The following is an 18,019-nucleotide window of genomic DNA, read 5'->3' as shown; positions in this document are numbered from 1 at the left end:
CGGGGGAACCACTGGACATTGCAGGAACTACAATGACCCCTGTTGTCTATGGACGCCAGGAGGGGCGTTTCCCACTTATCGTAGTGCGTGGCCATGGGCCCAGCCTGTTGGGTCGGGACTGGTTGCGCCATTTGCGGTTGCAATGGCAGCACATCCTCCAAACAGTTTCTGGAGGGTTGACTGAGGTGCTAGGACGATACCCAGAGGTATTCCAGCCTGGTCTGGGGAAAATAAAAGGGGCCGTAGCCCGTATCCAAGTTGAACCAGGAGCCATACCGCGTTCCGGGCGCGCCCAGTGCCTTACGCTTTGCTCGAGAAGGTAGAAGGGGAGCTCACTCGTTTGGAGAGTTTGGGTATTATCAGGCCTGTCCGTTTTGCTGACTGGGCAGCACCAATTGTGCCAGTAATGAAGCCAGATGCCACAGTTCGCTTGTGTGGCGACTATAAACTTACAGTGAATACAGTTTCCCGACTCGACCGATACCCAATGCCTCGCATAGAGGATCTCTACGCGAAACTTGCAGGCGGACTCTCATTCACAAAATTAGATATGAGTCACGCCTACCTGCAGTTGGAGCTGGACCCTGCCTCCCGACCATATGTAACAATTAACACACACCGGGGCCTGTATGAATATACACGGTTGCCCTTTGGAGTATCCTCTGCCTGCGCAATTTTTCAACGTGTTATGGAGGGCATTTTGAGAGGTTTACCACGCGTGGCTGTCTACCTAGATGACGTGTTGATTACAGGGACGTCGGAGCAAGAGCATTTGGAAAATCTGGAGGCTGTCCTTAAACGCCTTTCGGAGGCTGGAGTCCGTTTACGTCACACAAAGTGCGTATTTCAGGCAAAAGAAGTAGTCTACCTAGGTTACCGGGTGGACCGCGAGGGTCTGCACCCCGTCGCAGAGAAGGTGCGTGCAATTCAACATGCCCCCACCCCGACTGACACTTCGCATCTTCGTTCTTTTCTCGGTCTCGTAAACTATTACGGGAAGTTCCTCCCCAATCTGGCAACTACGCTGGCCCCCTTACACCTGCTGCTAAAGAAAAATCACACCTGGGTTTGGGGTCAGCCGCAAGAAACCGCTTTCCGGCGGGTAAAGCAACAATTGTCGTCGTCTGGGTTACTAACCCACTATGATCCGGGAAAGCCTTTGCTCATCACATGTGATGCATCCCCGTATGGTATTGGGGCTGTCCTGTCCCACAAGATGGAGAACGGGGCCGAGCGACCGATAGCTTTCGCCTCCCGCACATTGACTGCAGCGGAGAAGAAGTACGCGCAGATCGAGAAGGAGGGCCTGGCAGTGGTTTTCGCGGTGAAACGTTTCCACCAGTATGTGTACGGCCGCCATTTCACTATCGTGACTGATCATAAGCCCCTGCTGGGACTCTTCAGAGAGGATAAGCCGATACCGCCCATTGCTTCTGCACGGATCCAGCGCTGGGCTTTGTTGCTTGCTGCATATGAGTATTCTCTGGAGCACAAACCAGGTACGCAGATAGCAAATGCCGACGCACTGAGCCGATTGCCTTTATCGACCGGCCCCATGTCGACCCCCACGACTGGTGAGGTGGTCGCAACCCTAAATTTTATGGACACCTTGCCTGTCACGGCATCACAGATCCGTGAGTGGACCCAGACGGAGCCAGTCCTGTCAAAGGTTCGGCACATAGTCCTGTATGGTGGGCAGCATAGACAGCTCCCAGGCGAGTTACGGGCATTTTCCTCCAAGCTGTCAGAGTTCAGCGTGGAAGACGGCATCCTCTTGTGGGGGACGCGTGTGGTTGTCCCGGAAAAAGGCCAGGAGCTGATATTATCAGACTTGCACAATGGGCATCCGGGCGTGACCAAGATGAAAATGTTGGCCCGGAGTTATGTCTGGTGGCCAGGCCTCGACACCGACATTGTGAAGGTGGCCCAAAACTGCTCCATTTGCCAGGAGCATCAGAAGCTTCCGCCGGCCGCGCCCCTACATCACTGGGAATGGCCAGGGCGGCCTTGGGCACGCTTACATGCAGATTTCGCAGGCCCTTTTCAGGGATCCATGTTCCTTCTACTAATTGACGCCCAGTCCAAATGGCTGGAGGTGCATAAGATGCAGGGGACAACGTCCTGCGCAACAATTGAAAAAATGCGTTTATCATTTAGCACGCATGGCCTCCCCGAGGTGCTGGTCACGGATAATGGCACTCCATTCACGAGTGAGGAGTTTGCTAGGTTTACAAAGATGAACGGCATCCGCCATATCCGCACTGCCCCTTACCACCCGGCTTCAAATGGGTTGGCAGAGCGTGCAGTGCAAACATTCAAAAGAGGCCTAAAGAAGCAGTCTTCCGGATCAATGGACACGAGACTGGCTCGGTTTTTGTTTACGTACAGGACCACCCCCCATACAGTGACTGGGGTAGCTCCCGCAGAACTCCTAATGGGCCGGAGACTTCGCACCCGCCTTAGTATGGTCTTCCCGGACATTGGCGCAAAAGTACGCCGCACACAAGAACGGCAGGGACCGGGATTGTCTCAGCATCGTCCGATTCGGCAGTTTGCGCCCGGTGACCCAGTATTCGTGCGGAATTTTGCTGGTGGTGCCCAATGGGTTCCTGGTGTAATCTTTCGCCAAACGGGCCCTATATCGTACCAAGTGCAAGCCCAGGGTCGTCTCCAGCGAAAACATGTAGACCACGTCCGGTCCAGAAGATCATCCCCGCAAAAGATTCCCCGCCCCCGGAGCTCAGTTCAACAGCGGCAAAGACCAGAAACAAGGGAAGGTAGTCCTCCAAATCTTCCACTGGTGCCTCACTCAAAGCCTGCGCAGGTCATGACGGGACCGAATGGGGACAGAGACGCTGACATGACGGAGGCAGCAGACTCTGACTCCGAGATGGAGACACAGGATGAATCAGAGGGGGAATCCTCGGGTCCACAGGCCGTGGATGTACAACCGCGCCGTTCATCACGGAAGCGCCGGTCTCCGTCTCGTTATACGCCGCCTGATCCAGCGCCGCGTGCAAATGGCGTCCGGCCTGCGGCCAAACGAGTTCGACGCCTTCCTTCGCCAGGGCCTACGGTGGATTCCTTGGACTTTGGGGGGGAGGGATGTTATAACCTGCCTACTGACGATTGGCTGGGGACTAATGATTATCCCACAATCCTATGGGAGTATGAACTTCCCCAATGAGGGGGGTGGAGAAACTCCTACTATAAATAAGCTGGCCAGTCCAGGAACCAGGAGGAAGGAGAAGGTAGCAAGGGAAGTTACTGCTACTACTATGTATATATTGTTATAGTAAATAAACGTTATTATTTTGTATCCTTAAAACTCGTGTTGGATTCTTCAGGGCCCTTTCATCATGCTTTTTGTCATCTGCTTTTGTAAGAGGTGGTTTTAACAAGCATCTTAAAAAGGAGGTAGAGAGGCATACTTGATTAGGGAAGAAGTTCCAGAGTTTAGACAGTAGAAGGCATGGCTATCAATGATCAACCAATTAAACAGTGGATGCTTGAGGAGGTTAGGAGGCTAGAATTAGAGTGCAGACAACAAAGGATTGTAGGAGACTGCAGACATGGCGAGGGTAAGGCCATGTAGGAATTTGAAAACAAGGATGAGAACTTTAACTTGGGGTGTTGCTTAAAGAGGAACCAATGTAGGTCAGCAAAAACAATGGTGAACAAACAAATGAGGACAAAGGCGGTTATTGATTACGACAGTGGATTGGAAATTGGCAATAAGCACTATTTAAGAGAGGGGGGGGGGGGAAAAGAGAGAGAGAGAGCGCAAAGGGAGAGAACTATAGGCCCGTTAGACTGAGATTAGCGGTCCAGAAATCATTGGAATCTCTTACTAAGGAAGTCTTAACAACGCACTTAGGAAATCATAGCATGATCAGACAAAGTCAACATGGTTTACAAAAGGGAAATAATGGATAGAGGGAAACTAGTAGATGCAGTATACTTGGGCATTCATTGAGGTGCCACACAAAAGGTTGATATACAAAGCAAAGGCTCGTGGACCTTTGGGGGAAAATAGGATGGATAGTGGGTTGGTTCACGAATAAGCAAAGTATGAATAAACAATACACTTCCAAATTGACAGGTTGTGACTAGTAGAATGCCAGATGGATCAGTGCTGGATCTCATCTATTTACAGTCAAAATAATGACTTAGAAGGAGAAGTCAGAGAGTAGTGCATCCAAGTTTGTTAATGACATAAATCAAGGTGGGAATGATAGCTATGGGGGGACAAAACAAGGCTGCAAAGAGAAATATGGACAGGTTAAGTGGGCAAGAAGATGGGAGTATAATATGGGGAAGTGTGAGGTTATTCACTTCCATTGTAAGAATAGAAAAGCAGAATATTTTTTAAAAGGCATGAATCCTGTAAATGTTGATGTTCAGAGGGACTGGAGTGAGCTCGTATAAGGAATACAGACTGTTAGCATTCAGGTACAGAAACAATTAGGAGGGCAAATGGCAGGTTGGCCTTTATTGTAAGGAGACTGGAGTACAGGAATAAAGAAGTTTTACTACATTTGCACAGGGCTCTGTTGAGGCCACACCTAAAATACTGTGTGCAGTTTTGGTCTGCTTTTTTTAAGGTAGAATACACTTGCACTGGAGGTGGCACTACAAATGTTCACTAGATAGGACTACGCCCTCAGCCAGGGACCAATGATGGAAGGCCAAGTAAATTGTGCCTATACTGTCCTGGGTTTGGAAGAATGGGTGGTGCTCTCATTGAAACATACAAGATTCTGAAGGAGCTTGAAAGGGTAGTGCTTGTTTCTGCTAGATGGGGTATCTAGAACACTGGGGGACAGGATAAGGGGACCATTATTTAAGACTCATAGGGTTGTGGAAGCTCTATCATTTAAATACAAGACTGAGATTAAAAGATTTTTGGTCTCAAAAGAGGAAATCAAGGAAATATGGAGGCTGGAAAGCGTAGTTAATATCAAAGATCAACTATGTTGATTTTGAATGATGGAGCAGGCTCGAGGGGCCAAATGGTTTATACCTATCCCATGGGCAAGGAGTGCAATAGTTTCAGCAGCAAATAAGCAGAAGGCAGTAATAGCAGGGAGCAACTTTAAACATTAGTGGCTGAGGCAGACGTTGCGAGATAGGCACATGAAGGAAAAAAAAATGAAGCAAGGGACTTGGGTACGAATGAGAAGTTTGATGAGAATCACCTTTTCACATGGAGGGTAAATGGAACCACGCACTGATAGGGCAGACGGGTCCATTTTTGTATTGTAGCTTCTATGAATGCTGCCCTACCCCTGCTTAATTGCATGGCAACTGGACCATTAAGTAAAGCACCATTATTTATTCTCTAGACGAGTATCTTTGCATTATTAGCAATATTTGTAGTTAGCAGTTGGCATTATCTTCACATGAAAATTAATTGTAAGTTTTTATAGCCAGCACTGATTCCAAAATGTTAATTTGTATCACGCGGACAAATAATAAATATGCCAGCATAAATGATCTCAGCAGCATCGGGCAGGATATTATCACTCCATGCAAGAGAGGAGGAAGGTGCAGATTTAATCCGCCACTCAGGTTGGAATTGGCACAGACGTTGGGCAATGTCTGGTAGCCCATTAGCCAAAGGGGATACTGGGTGTGGTCCGGGGACAGGCCACCTTCTCACTCTCAGTAATTTGTTGATGCCAACAAAAATAACACAATGCATGCAATTTCAGAAGATGTATTTTGTGAGGGCCACGAAGAATCCAGCACGAGTTTTAAGGATATAAAGTAATAACATTTATTTACAATATATATATATATATATTATATATATATATATAAAAACAATAAAACAGCAGCAGCAACTTCCCTTGCTGCACACTCCTTCCTGCTGTTTCCAAATTGGCCAGCTTTATTTATACTTGGAGTTTACTAATGGTTTCTCCGCCCCCCTCATTGGGGAAGCTCATACTCCCACAGGATTGTGGGATTGTCATTAGTCCCCAGCCAATGGTAAGTAGGCAGGTTATAACAATATATATATATATGGTGGGAGAAGGAGGGAGAGAGAGGGGATGGGGGTTCCACAGAATTTCACATGATAGGATTCCTTAATCAAAAATTAAAGTTGAACACCGTTGGTTTATCTATTAAGATGCAAAACTTCCACTCTAACCACTTATTCATTGCCATAAGGACACCTGATGTCAGTACAATGTCATTGACGTTCACTAGTACTGATATACATGGATACTTTTTTCAAGAAATGATCTTTCATGAGCATGAAGGAAAACTATGCAAGTGAACTGGCACAAGTGCAAGTGCTATTTTTGCCCCATTAAAATTACTGACACAGAGGCACTTCCTCTGCCACCAAGAGTCAAAGGGTCAAACTTGCACAATCCACGTTGGGGAGAGAAACCACAGTGCAATTTCAGAGGAGGTGGGCTGCACATTGCAGCAGAACCATTATCTCCCAGGTTTCAGCCCAGATAAAAAGTTTTGGTAGGTGGATGAAATCGCTTTGAATCCACAAGGCAACTTTTGCGATTAGTCCTAGGAGTTCTGCCTCGCCGAATCAGGGTGTGCCCAGTGCAAAATGTGCCTGTTGTAAACTGGTATGGTTCTGTTGTGGGCTTACTATAGAAACCAAGAGGGCAAAAAAGTAAATAATCCCAGAAGCATTTATTATCTTGCAAAGCTGGCCCTCTTTCAGACAAGGAAAAAACACAATTTTAAATAAACTATTAGTGATGAACATCCTTTATTTTAGCTCAGGACTAGACCATTTCCTCGGAGTGGAGGGGGTCATTGTCAATGTCTGCATCCTTGGTAGGGTGGACACCTCTATTGTGTCACTGCTGGTGGAGGCATCTGCCTCAAATATTCAGCTGGCTTGGTCACCAGGATTTGGGGGCAGGATCTACAGCATTCCAAAGCAGCAGGTGGAGGTCCTGCCCATAAATGTGTAAGATTCCTACACTTAGCTTTTCCCATCAGAGCCAGGTAAACGTGGCAGGTATACGGACACCACCAACCAGACTCAGCAGCATCTCAATTACAAAAGGCAAAACAAACCGCTCTTCAACTGCATTGCTCCAGATGCAGCAAAACGACAGGTGTAAATATAAATCAAGAGTATGGACAACTGATATAACATTTAGAAGTTTTATTTTAAAATGGCTGGAGTTGGATAGCATTTTGACTCCTAAACCCTTCAAATTATATTTCCTCTACATCAAGTATCAGAAGAGAAGAAAAAAAAGCTTGACACTACAAGAATGAGGAGGTCAGAAGCTGGGGGTATGCAACATTATTCCTGCACATTTCCTAACAGCTGGTCAAAGAACAGTGATATTGTTACCAGGTGCACTATTCACCCACTAGTGCCATATGAGAGTTAGAAATGGTGTTGGTAGAACATTTCTCTCCAATTAACGGAATTTCTTTAATTTAGTAAAAAGGGATATGGCTGCTATCCATTTCCACTCTAGTTTCCTAATGTTGCTGTACAAGTTCATACCTCAGATCATCTCTGACTGTTCCCCAGTTTCGAGATCCACTTCCACCCCTTTTGTCCTCTGGTTTCAATCCCCTAAAAGAGAAAGTTTCTTAGTATAACCCAACTATCCAATCTCTTCAAAATATAAATTACAATCCAAAAAGCTATTCCTTTTGGTTCAATAATGTTCTCTGAAAGGAGAGGACAAAAGGGGATTTAGGCTGATTGATCATTTGATTAAAAAAGTAACAAATTACATATGTTTTCTTTTCCCACCCCCAAAAGGTCATCCAATAACAGACACCTCTCTAGCCAGGGGCAGCAAGCAGAACCTATGCCCTCAAATCTCTGGACAACATTATTAAGTTGCTTTGCCTGTGGTCCTGTATGTGCGACTCGACTGTAGATATTCCCTTCTCAGCCAGAGGTCATAAAAGAGTGGGCTGGCTTCCTGTTCCAGCCACAGTTTTTTTTTTTGTTGCATACAGACCCTTAATTGGCTAGTTAAGGGCCTCAGTAGCCCCAAGGGTAGCCAGGCTGGCTGATCTCTTATTCACCCACCATATTATGAGGGGGGCAGCTTGGGAATGGGCTGAAGGTGGTGGGTTAGCAATGCATTCTATTTTACATGCCCACTACCCCACCCCAGCTGCAAATATGCTGGGGGCATAAAATTCCCCCCATTAACTGTTACTCTCTCCAAAGATGCTACGTGACCTGAATATTTCCACATTTTTATCTCAGTTAAACTGGATTCAACCTGGTGCTTGGGATGCCACAGGATATTGTCAAGGGCAGAGCCTCGATCCATCCTATACAAGACCAAAAATGCTAGAAATCAGTAGGTCTGGCAACATAAGGAGAGAGAGAAACAGTTAACTTTTCAAGTTTAATAGGATTTTTCTTCTAAACTAAGGACATAGGGATGTGTTGGCATTTATGCTGTTGAAAAAGTGGAGGGTGAGGGAAGGGATGATTAAACAACAAATATGTCATGCAACCAAAAGCAAAGGGAGTTGTAATGATAGCATTAAAAAAAAGATTGGTCCAGAGTAGATGTGATAGCAGAATAAAGGTCAGCACTGCATTAAAGCAAAAAAACATGAGAACAAGATACAGACTAGCACTGCATCTTGGGGAGATGGAGAAATTCAAAATAGAGGCAGAGTTCATGATCTGAAGTTGTTGAACTCCATTGACCATACAGTGCCTCATCAGAAGATGAAGTGCTATTCCACCAGCTTGCACTGAAACATTGCATTGGGTCGGGGACAGAAATGTGAGCAAGATGGTGAATTAGAGTGCCATGTGACCACAAGGTCAACTGCTTGCAGACTGAGCGACGGTGTCCTGGAAAGCGGTCACCCAGTCTGCGTTTTGTCTCCCCAGCGCAGCGAAGGCCACCTTGTGAGCAATGAATAGGTGTACTAAATTGAAAGTGCAGGTAAATCACTACTTCACCTGGAAGGAGTGTTTGAAGCCTTGAATGACAAGTAAGGAGGTGGTAAGGGGGCAAGTGTTAACACTTCTGTGACTGCACAGGAAGGTGCATGGGAAGGAAATGAGCTTGTAATGAATATTAGTGGGCAGTGTATTCCAGAAATGCAGAAGTCAAGAAAGTGTTGGAAATGCTCCATGTGAAGGCGAGGGGGGAGTGGAAATTGGAAGCAAAATTAACAAAATGTTTCTAGATCCGGAACAGAGCACGAAATGGCATGGTTAAAACCATCAAAGTATCAGAGAAAGAGATGTGACGGAAGCCCAGAGTAGGACATACCTCACATTTGGGGTGGCAGTGGTTAGCACTTCTGCCTCTCAGCGCCAGGGACCCGCGTTCAATTCCAGCCTCGGGTGACTGCCTGTGTTGAGTTTGCATGTTCTCCTAATGTCCGCGTGGGTTTCCTCCCACAGTCCAAAGAAGTAGTGCAGGTTAGGTGGATTGGCCAGGATATAAAAATTGCCTTAAGTGTCCAGCAACAGACAGGTTAGGTGGGGTTATGGGAATAGAGCGGGGGAGCGGGCCCAGAAAGGCTGCTCTTTGAGGGTTGGTTCAGGTTCGATGGGCTAAATGGCCTCCTTCTGCACTGTGGAAATTCTATTCTATGAAAAAGACATAAACAAGTCATAACTAGGGCTTATGCAGATACACACAGCCACACCTTCTAACTTATCTTACTTCCTCTAAATAAAAGGAGAAATTGTTCAATGAGAGAACAAGTCCAGCCAGGCAGAGGAGGGTGGTGGTAAATAGTGATTGTTCGGGCTGCAGTTTAATGAAAAAAAACTGGAGAGCCCTCAGATTGTCCAGGTTAAGGGATGGAGGTGCAACAAGATTAGTGAAAAGGTGGTGTTTCGGGCCAAGAAACTGAAAACTTGAGTAGAAAAATCACGTGTGTTTGGGAAGTGTTTGGACAAGGGGAGAAAACAAAAGTCAAGAAAAAGGGAGAATAAGTTCAGTGAGGCAGGATTTTGGGAAGAAGGTGGGAGGGGGAGGCTACAAGGTTGGAGTTTATTTTAGACTGAAGTGAAGCTTCCCAATTCTCAGAGCATTGCAATCGTCCCAACAACTGTGATGCAAGTCAGTGGTCTTCCTGTCAGGACCAGGTATGGCAAGCCACCACATTGACCTAAAATGGGTCCAGGCTAATATTTTGAACTTTTCTGGGGGGAAAAAAAATAACTTTTCTTTTCTCTCCTCTCTACCCAAGCTGGGCACCAATGGCATTACAATCAAGAAACTTTTCTTTGGAAGGATCAGCAGGCTCAATCCCAGGTATTTATACTAGGATGCCAGCCCCAAGTGAATGTTCATGACCCCAATCAGTCTGCATTCCACTATTTAATGGCCATGCATGTTGAGGACTAACATTTATTCTTATTCATTCATGGGATGTGAAAGTTGCTGGCTGGGCCAGCATTTATTGCCGATGAGGGCACTGGTTTAGCTCAGTGGGCTAGACAGCTGGTTTGTGATGCAGAACAAGGCCAGCAGCACAGGTTCAATTCCCGTACCAGCTGAGAATTCTGACTTCTCCCTGTGTACCCGAACAGGTGCCAGAAGGTGGCGACTAGGGGCTTTTCACAGTAACTTCATTTCATTGTTAATGTAAGCCTACTTGTGACAATAAAGGTTATTTATTTATTTAAGAGTCAACCACATTGACAGCACATTGCCAACACACATTCCTCTATCTCCATGTGCAGCAAGCAATCTTATATGAAATATAACATATTAGGAGTTATAATAGCATAATTATAGAGGGCTAGATATTTTAAAATCTCAATTCTTCAGCTTTGCAATTCAGAAAGAAAACAGCCAAACCAGGTTATAAGCACACAAAGCCACCGCTCAATACTATTCGGAGTTTTATAAGCAGCACTCATTTCAGGCATGGTCTATGCAATTCTAGCAACACTCATTAGTCCGATTTATCCTCGGCCATATATTGTTTTCGCTACCAAAAATCAAATAGCCAGTTTCACATGGGAAGCATCAACCAGGTGGCACAAGAAATCCTCTAGACTCAAATTATCCTTTTTAAGGTTAGAGATTTAAGCTCTATTGGTTCAGTGCCACCCTGCTCTGGTTTTCAGCAAGTGACTACAGCAAAATGCTCAATGGTTTATCACCTCCCAAAATTCAGTCATCTGGAACTTGCCGCAGGTTCCAACCTCAAATCATTTCTATCATTGGTGCATAACAGAGCGAAGCAATCTTTGCAAAAAATTAAAAGTAAAGAGTCTGCCCAGATTTTCATCTAGCTCTGTGGTTTCAACCAGAGAGCCTTACAGCTCATGGTCGATATCTCTTCCAGTTATAGTGAGCTAGATATGTTCCATCAGTCGATAAGGGGTCTCCAGTTAAAATGCCTCACCCTCTGAAAATTAAGAAGAGGAATGTATTCTTCAAGGGTTTCCAAAGATTCCAACAATGTTCTCCACTTGGTTCTGTCCTCCACAGGAACTTAAGCAACACCATTAGGAATAAAAGAAATAGCCCATTATTTATCAGTCCTAAGCTGTTGATAGATTGAAATCTATGTGTAGAGAGCCTCCTCAGAACAGCTAACTTTACCATTACTTCTACTCTCATGTAGAATCATAGGGGTATATACAATATACACTAGTGGGTTTGGATGGAGATAAATTTGTCGAGTGTATTCAGGAAGAATTCCTCATTCAATATGTAGATGGCCTGACTAGAGAGGAGGCAAAACTTGACCTCCTCTTGAGGAATAAGGAAGGGCAGGTGACAGAAGTGTTAGTGATGGATCACTTTGGGACCAGTGACCATAATTCCATTGGTTTTAAGATAGCTATGGGGAATGATAGCTCTCGCCCAAAAGTTAAAATTCTAAATTGGGGCAAGGCCAATTGAGGGAATTAGGCAGGAACTTTCAAAAGGGTGTTAACTAGGGTTCAGGGTGAGCACATTCCTTTTAAGAGAGAAGGGCAAGATTGGTAGAAGGAGGGAATCTGGATGACTCGGGATATTGAGGCCATGGTCAAAATGAAGAAGGAGGCATGTGACATGCATTGGCAGCTGGGATCAAGCGGAGGATCCCTTGAAGAGTATAGGGCTTGTCGGAGTAGAGGTTAAGAGAGAAACCAGGAGGGCAAAAAAGGAGACAAGAGATTTTCTTGCCAGATAAGGCAAAGGAAAATCCAAAGAGCTTTTACAGATACATAAAGGGTAAAAAGGTGACTAGGGAGAGGGTAGGGCCTCTTAAGGATAAACAAGATCATACATGTGCAGATCCATAAGGTATGAGAGAGGTCCTAAATGAATATTTTTTGTCAGTATTTACAGTTGAGAAAGGCACAAATGTTAGGGAAATAAAAAGTGATGTCTTGAGGAGTGAACATATTACAGAGAAGGAGGTGCTGGAGGTAATAAAGCGCATCAAGATAGATAAATCCAGGGACCTGATTAAATGTATCCCAGGATGTTGTGGGAGGTTAGGGAGGAAATTGCCTGCCCCCTAGCTGAGGTATTTGAATCATCGACAGCCACAGGAGAGGTGCCTGAAGATTGGAGGGTAGCAAATGTTGTGTCCTTGTTTAAGAAGGGCTGTCAGCATAAGCCTGGGAATTACAGACCGGTTAGCCGTACTTCTGTAGTGGGTAAATTGTTAGAAGGTATTCTGAGGGACAGGATCTACAGACATTTAGACAGGCCAGGGCGAATTAGGGAAAGTCAGCATGGCTTTGCAAGGGGAAAGTCATATCTCACCAATTTGATTGAGTTTTTTCGAAGGGGCAACCAAGCAGGCAGACGAGGACAGTGCAGTCGACTTTGTCTACATGGACTTTAGCAAGGCCTTTGACAAGGTACCACATGGTAGGTTGTTGCAAAAGATTAAATCTCACGGAATCCAGGGTGAGGTACCTAATTGGATACAAAAGTGATTTGGTGACCAAAGCTAAAGGGTAGTTGTGAAGGGTTGTTTTCCAGACTGGAGGCTTGTGACCAACGGTGTGCCCCAGGTATCAGTGCTGGGTCCACTGTTATTTGTTATATATATTAATGATTTGGATGAGAATGTAGGAGGCATGGTTAGTAAGTTTGCAGACGACACCAAGATTGGTGGCATAGTGGATAGTGAAGATTATATAAGATTGCAACAGGATCCTAACCAATTGGGCCAGTGGGCCGATGAATGACAGATGGAGTTTAATTTGGATAAACGTGAGGTGATGTATTTTGGTAGATCAAATCAGGGCCAGACATACTCAGTTAATGGTATGCAGTTTAGGAGAGTTACAGAAGAAAGAGATCTAGGGGTACAGGTTCGTAGCTCCTTGAAGGTGGAGTCACAGGTGGACAAGGTGGTGAAGAAGGCATTCAGAATGCTAGGTTTTATAGGTCAGAATATTGAATTCAGGAGTTGGGACATCTTGTTGAAGTTGTACAAGACATTCACTTCTGGTCACCCTAGTATAGGAAGAATATTGTTAAACTAGAAAGAGTGCAGAAGAGATTTACGAAGATGCTACCAGGACTTGATGGTCTGAGTTATAAAGGAGAGGCTGGGACTTTTTTCTCTGGAGCATAGGAGGCTTAGGGGTGATCTAACAGAGGTCTATAAAATAATGATGAGCATCGATAAGGTAGATAGTTGACATCTTTTCCCAAAGGCAGAGGAGTCTAGAACTAGAGGGCATAGGTTTAAGGTGAGAGGGGAGAGATACAGAAGAGACCAGAGGGGAAATTCTTTCACACAGAGGGTGGTGAGTGGCTGGAACAGGCTGCCAGAGGCCGTGGTAGAGGCGGGTACAATGTTTTCCTTTAAAAAGCAGTCAGACAGTTACATGGGCAGGGTGGATATAGAGGGAGATGGGCCAAATGCAGGCAAGTGGGACTAGCTTAGTGATAGAAACTGGGCGGCATGGACAAGCTGGGCCGAAGGGCCTGTTTCCATGCTGTAAACATCTATGACTCTATGTCTTGATGATAAATAATCCAGCAGAGTTCAAGCCTACATTTCTCAATTATCGTCCAAAAGAAAAAACAAACACATTCATGCTGCTTTCACCATTACTCTCAATATTTCATGGTTTAGCACTAGTTTTCATTAAGCACCTTTCAAGGCAAACAAATCTCAATGCTTTTGTCATGCTGCCCATAGTGAACGTTAATTTCTAAAAGAAAAGAATCCCGGTTACTCAAACACATTCAAACTTTAACAGGCAAAGTATTCCGATCCTGGGCCAGACCCCAACATTTGCTAGGATACTGGACAGGAACCCCAAGCACACTTTTTAAAATTTGTAATACTGTAAGGAAAGGATACTTTCCTCAAGGAGTGATTCCCCACACAAATAGGGATATGGTGCATTAAAACAATCTTTATCAACACAGTATTAAACTACTTAATATCGTAGCAATATAGTTTACAACCATAAAAAGTAAACACTACCTTCTAACTGATACCTTCCATCTCTTCGAGCAAACAAAACCCATCCTAGTCATAAAACACTTTTACATGAAGTCAGTAGAGAGAGAGAGAAGAGAGGGGGGGCGGCGGCGAGAGGGGGGGGGGCGGCGGCGAGAGGGGGGGGGGCGGCGGCGAGAGGGGGGGGGGCGGCGGCGAGAAGGGGGGGGCGGCGGCAGGGGGGGCGGCGGCGGCAGGGGGGGCGGCGGCGAGAGAGGGGGGGAGGGGGCGGAGAGAGAGGGGGGGAGGGGGCGGAGAGAGAGGGGGGGAGGGGGCGGAGAGAGAGGAGGGGGCGGAAAGAGAGAGGAGGGGGCGGAAAGAGAGAGAGGGGGCGGAAAGAGAGAGAGGGGGCGGAAAGAGAGAGAGGGGGCGGAAAGAGAGGGGGGCGGAAAGAGAGGGGGGCGGAGAGAGAGAGAGAGAGAGAGAGGGGTAGAGAGAGAGAGGGGGGGAGAGCGTGGGTGGAGAGAGAGAGTGAGGGTAGAGAGAGAGAGAGAGAGGGTGGGAGAGAGAGAGCGAGAGAGAGGGTGGGAGAGAGAGAGCGAGAGAGAGGGTGGAAGAGAGAGAGAGAGGGGGTGGAAGAGAGAGGGGTTGGAAGAGAGGGGGGTTGGAAGAGAGGGGGGTTGGAAGAGAGAGAGGGGAGAGAGCGAGAGAGGGTGGAAGAGAGAGAGAGAGAGAGATAGAGGGACGAGTGAGAGAGAGAGTAGAGAGAGAGGGTGGAGAGAGAGGGTGGAGAGAGAGGGTGGGTGGAGAGAGCTAGAAAGTTGAAACACAATGTCTCTATCTACTCCCCAGAAATCACAACAAAATCCTATTAGTCTTCTCCTTGTAAACATAAGCATAGCTTGAAAGAACAATAATCTCACTTTTACCATATCTTAATAGTGCCTTTTGCAGCCACAAAATCCAATCAGTCCATCCAAATTAATCTTCGCTGTGTAGAATCACTCACTTCCCACTCAACCTTTTTGCCACTCAGTCCCATGCAACCTATTCCATTCAAAGTTCCCAGGCACTAGCTGCAGGTCTACAAACCCTCTCACTCAAGTCAAGTAAGTCCATACAGCAGAAGAATCCCCAGAAACACTCTTCTCTGGCCCTTTTAAATGGTTTGGTTGGCTCTGGTGACACAAACAGCAGCAATGGGTCTTGTTGAATCTATAATCCTTTACCCTTCATGTTGTCAGCTTTCTGTCCTTTCCAACTGTTAATATACAATGACATGGTGAGACGAGAGTGACTGCCCTTTAAATTAAGGCAGCATTTGACCGAGTATGGCATCAAAGAGCCATAATAAAATTGGAGTCAATGGGAATCGGGGGGTGGGGGGGGGGGAAAGAGAAAACGAGAGAGCGTGGGAGTGAGATCTCTCCACTGGTTGGAGTTAAACCTAGCACAAAGGAAGATGGTTGTGGTTGTTGGAGGCCAATCATCTCAGTTCCAGAACATCACAGTAGGAGCTCCTCAGGGTAGTGTCCTTGGCCCAACCATCTTCAGCTGCTTCGTCAATGACCTCCCTTCCGTCATAACGTCAGACATGGGGATGTTCGCTGATGACTGCATCACGTGACACCTCAGATACCGAAGCAGCCCAAGTCCAAATGCAGCAAGACCTGGACAATGTCCTGGCTTGGACTGACAAGTAACAATCGTGCCACACAAGTGCTTCAATGAGTAATGAGCCGGATTTAGTCAGTTAGCTAACTGCGCGCGAATATTTATCAAATAGTGATCATAACATGTTTGTGTTCAATGTAATGTTTGAAAGTGAAACGCACAAATCAGCAACTAGAATTTTAGATTTAGGCACGGTCGACTTTAATCAGATGAGACGGAGACTGTAAACTGGGAAAATCTGATCATGGGTAAAACAACTACAGAACAGTGGAAGATGTTTACAGAAACATTTAACGCAATAAAGAAACAGTTTATACTCAAGGTGGAAAAATCCATTTCACAAAAAAAAAACAGCCAAGGACAACGAAAGAGATAAGGGACAGCATAAATCTAAAATGGTTGACAGAAGTGCAAAAAACCTGCACAGATCCTACCAAATGGGAAAGGTAGAGAGAGCAGCAAAGGGACGCAAAGCAGTTTATAAGAGGTACTAAAAGGAATTATGAAAGGAAACTTGCAAGGGACATCAAAATCAATAAGAAGTTTTATAGTTACATGAAAGGGAAAGTGGGTGGTCAGGAGCAATGTTAGGAGCCTGCTAAAGACTGAAAGTGGGGATATTGTCAGTGACTAGGGGGACGTGGCAGACATGTTGAATAATTACTTTGCCTCAGTATTTGTAGTCGAAAAGGAGGAGAGCTTGCCAGAAGTCCCATTGACATTAATAGTGCATTGGGCAATTAGTAAAATTAACATAGGCAAAACATTGATGAGGCAAAACATTGATGAGGAAATTAATGGAACTGAAAAGAGTGACAAATCCGCGGGGCCGGTCTTTCCATCCGAGGGTTAAACTAAGTAGGGTAGCACATTGTAGATGCTCTAACTATAATCTTTCAGTAAGAAGTCTTACAACACCAGGTTAAAGTCCAACAGTTTGTTTCAAATCACTAGCTTTTGGAGCACAGCTCCTTCTTCAGGTATAATATTTCAGAGTTCCCTAGATTCAGGAGTTGTCCCGCTGGATTGGAAAATTGCTCATGTCACTCCCCTTTTTAAGAAGGACGAAAAGAGGAAAACCAGGGAATTACAGACCAATTAGAATATGTGGTGGGGAAATTGTTGGGAGTCTATAATCAAGGATAGGGTAACTGTACACCTCGAAAATTTTCAATGAATTAGGGAAAGCCAGCATGGATTCATTTTTTTAAAAAACATATATTTTATTCATCTTTTTCAATTTTACACAACAGTAAAACAATAACAACCCTCCCCAAAACCCTCCCCATCCCTCCCAAACATAAAAGACCCCACCAGAAAGTCCAACGCTTCACCCCCCCCTCCCCCACTGCTCCCCTCACTAACAGGCACAGTGACAAGCACTTCAAATACAAAATAAACAGCTGCCATCTCGGTAGAACCCCTCAATTGCCCTCCTCACGGCGTATTTAACTTGAGATATAAAAATTCCATGAGATCCCCCAGCTATACTGAGGCACTGGGTGGAAAAGCCGACATCCACCCCAGCAGCACCCGCCTTCGAGCAATCAGCGAGGCGAAGGCCAGAACATCCGTCTCCGCCTGCAGCTCCGGCAGGTCTGACACCCCAAATATGGCCCTCAAAGGACAGGGCTTCAGTTCAATTTATAGAATCACCGACATGGTGCCAAAGGAGGAGACCGACAACCCTACAAGCTTAGGACATGGCCAGGACATGTGCAGATTATTCACTGGACACCTCACACAACGCTCACACTCATCCTCCACTCCCGTAACAACCTACCCATCCTAGATTTGGTCAAATGGGCCCCATGCACGATCTTTAGTTGTATCAGCCGAATCGCGCACATGAAGTTGCTCCATTCACCCTCTGCACAGCCTCACACACACCCCATCCTCCAATCCCAACCTCAACTCCTCCCACTTGGCCTTAACCCTCTCCACTGACGCCATGTCCTCCACCACAATCCTACCATAAATCCCTGTC

General features: G+C 45.8%; 1 protein-coding gene across 2 annotated transcripts in view; it reads right to left on the bottom strand.

The window, feature by feature from the left end:
* Positions 1–18,019, bottom strand: part of LOC140429569 (intracellular hyaluronan-binding protein 4.S-like) — a 70,817-nt gene that overhangs the window by 18,775 nt on the left and 34,023 nt on the right. The window contains exon 4 of one of the 2 annotated variants that reach the window (XM_072516745.1): positions 7,505–7,576. The exons of the other annotated variant lie outside the window; for it this stretch is intronic. Within the exon in view, the coding sequence (XP_072372846.1) occupies positions 7,505–7,576 (72 nt within the window). The remainder of the gene's footprint in view (positions 1–7,504; positions 7,577–18,019) is intronic. 2 annotated transcript variants of the gene reach the window in all.

Source organism: Scyliorhinus torazame, chromosome 9 (assembly GCF_047496885.1).
Source record: "Scyliorhinus torazame isolate Kashiwa2021f chromosome 9, sScyTor2.1, whole genome shotgun sequence".
NCBI classification, from domain to species: Eukaryota; Metazoa; Chordata; class Chondrichthyes; order Carcharhiniformes; family Scyliorhinidae; genus Scyliorhinus; species Scyliorhinus torazame.
This window is presented reverse-complemented; position numbering and strand designations above follow the sequence as displayed.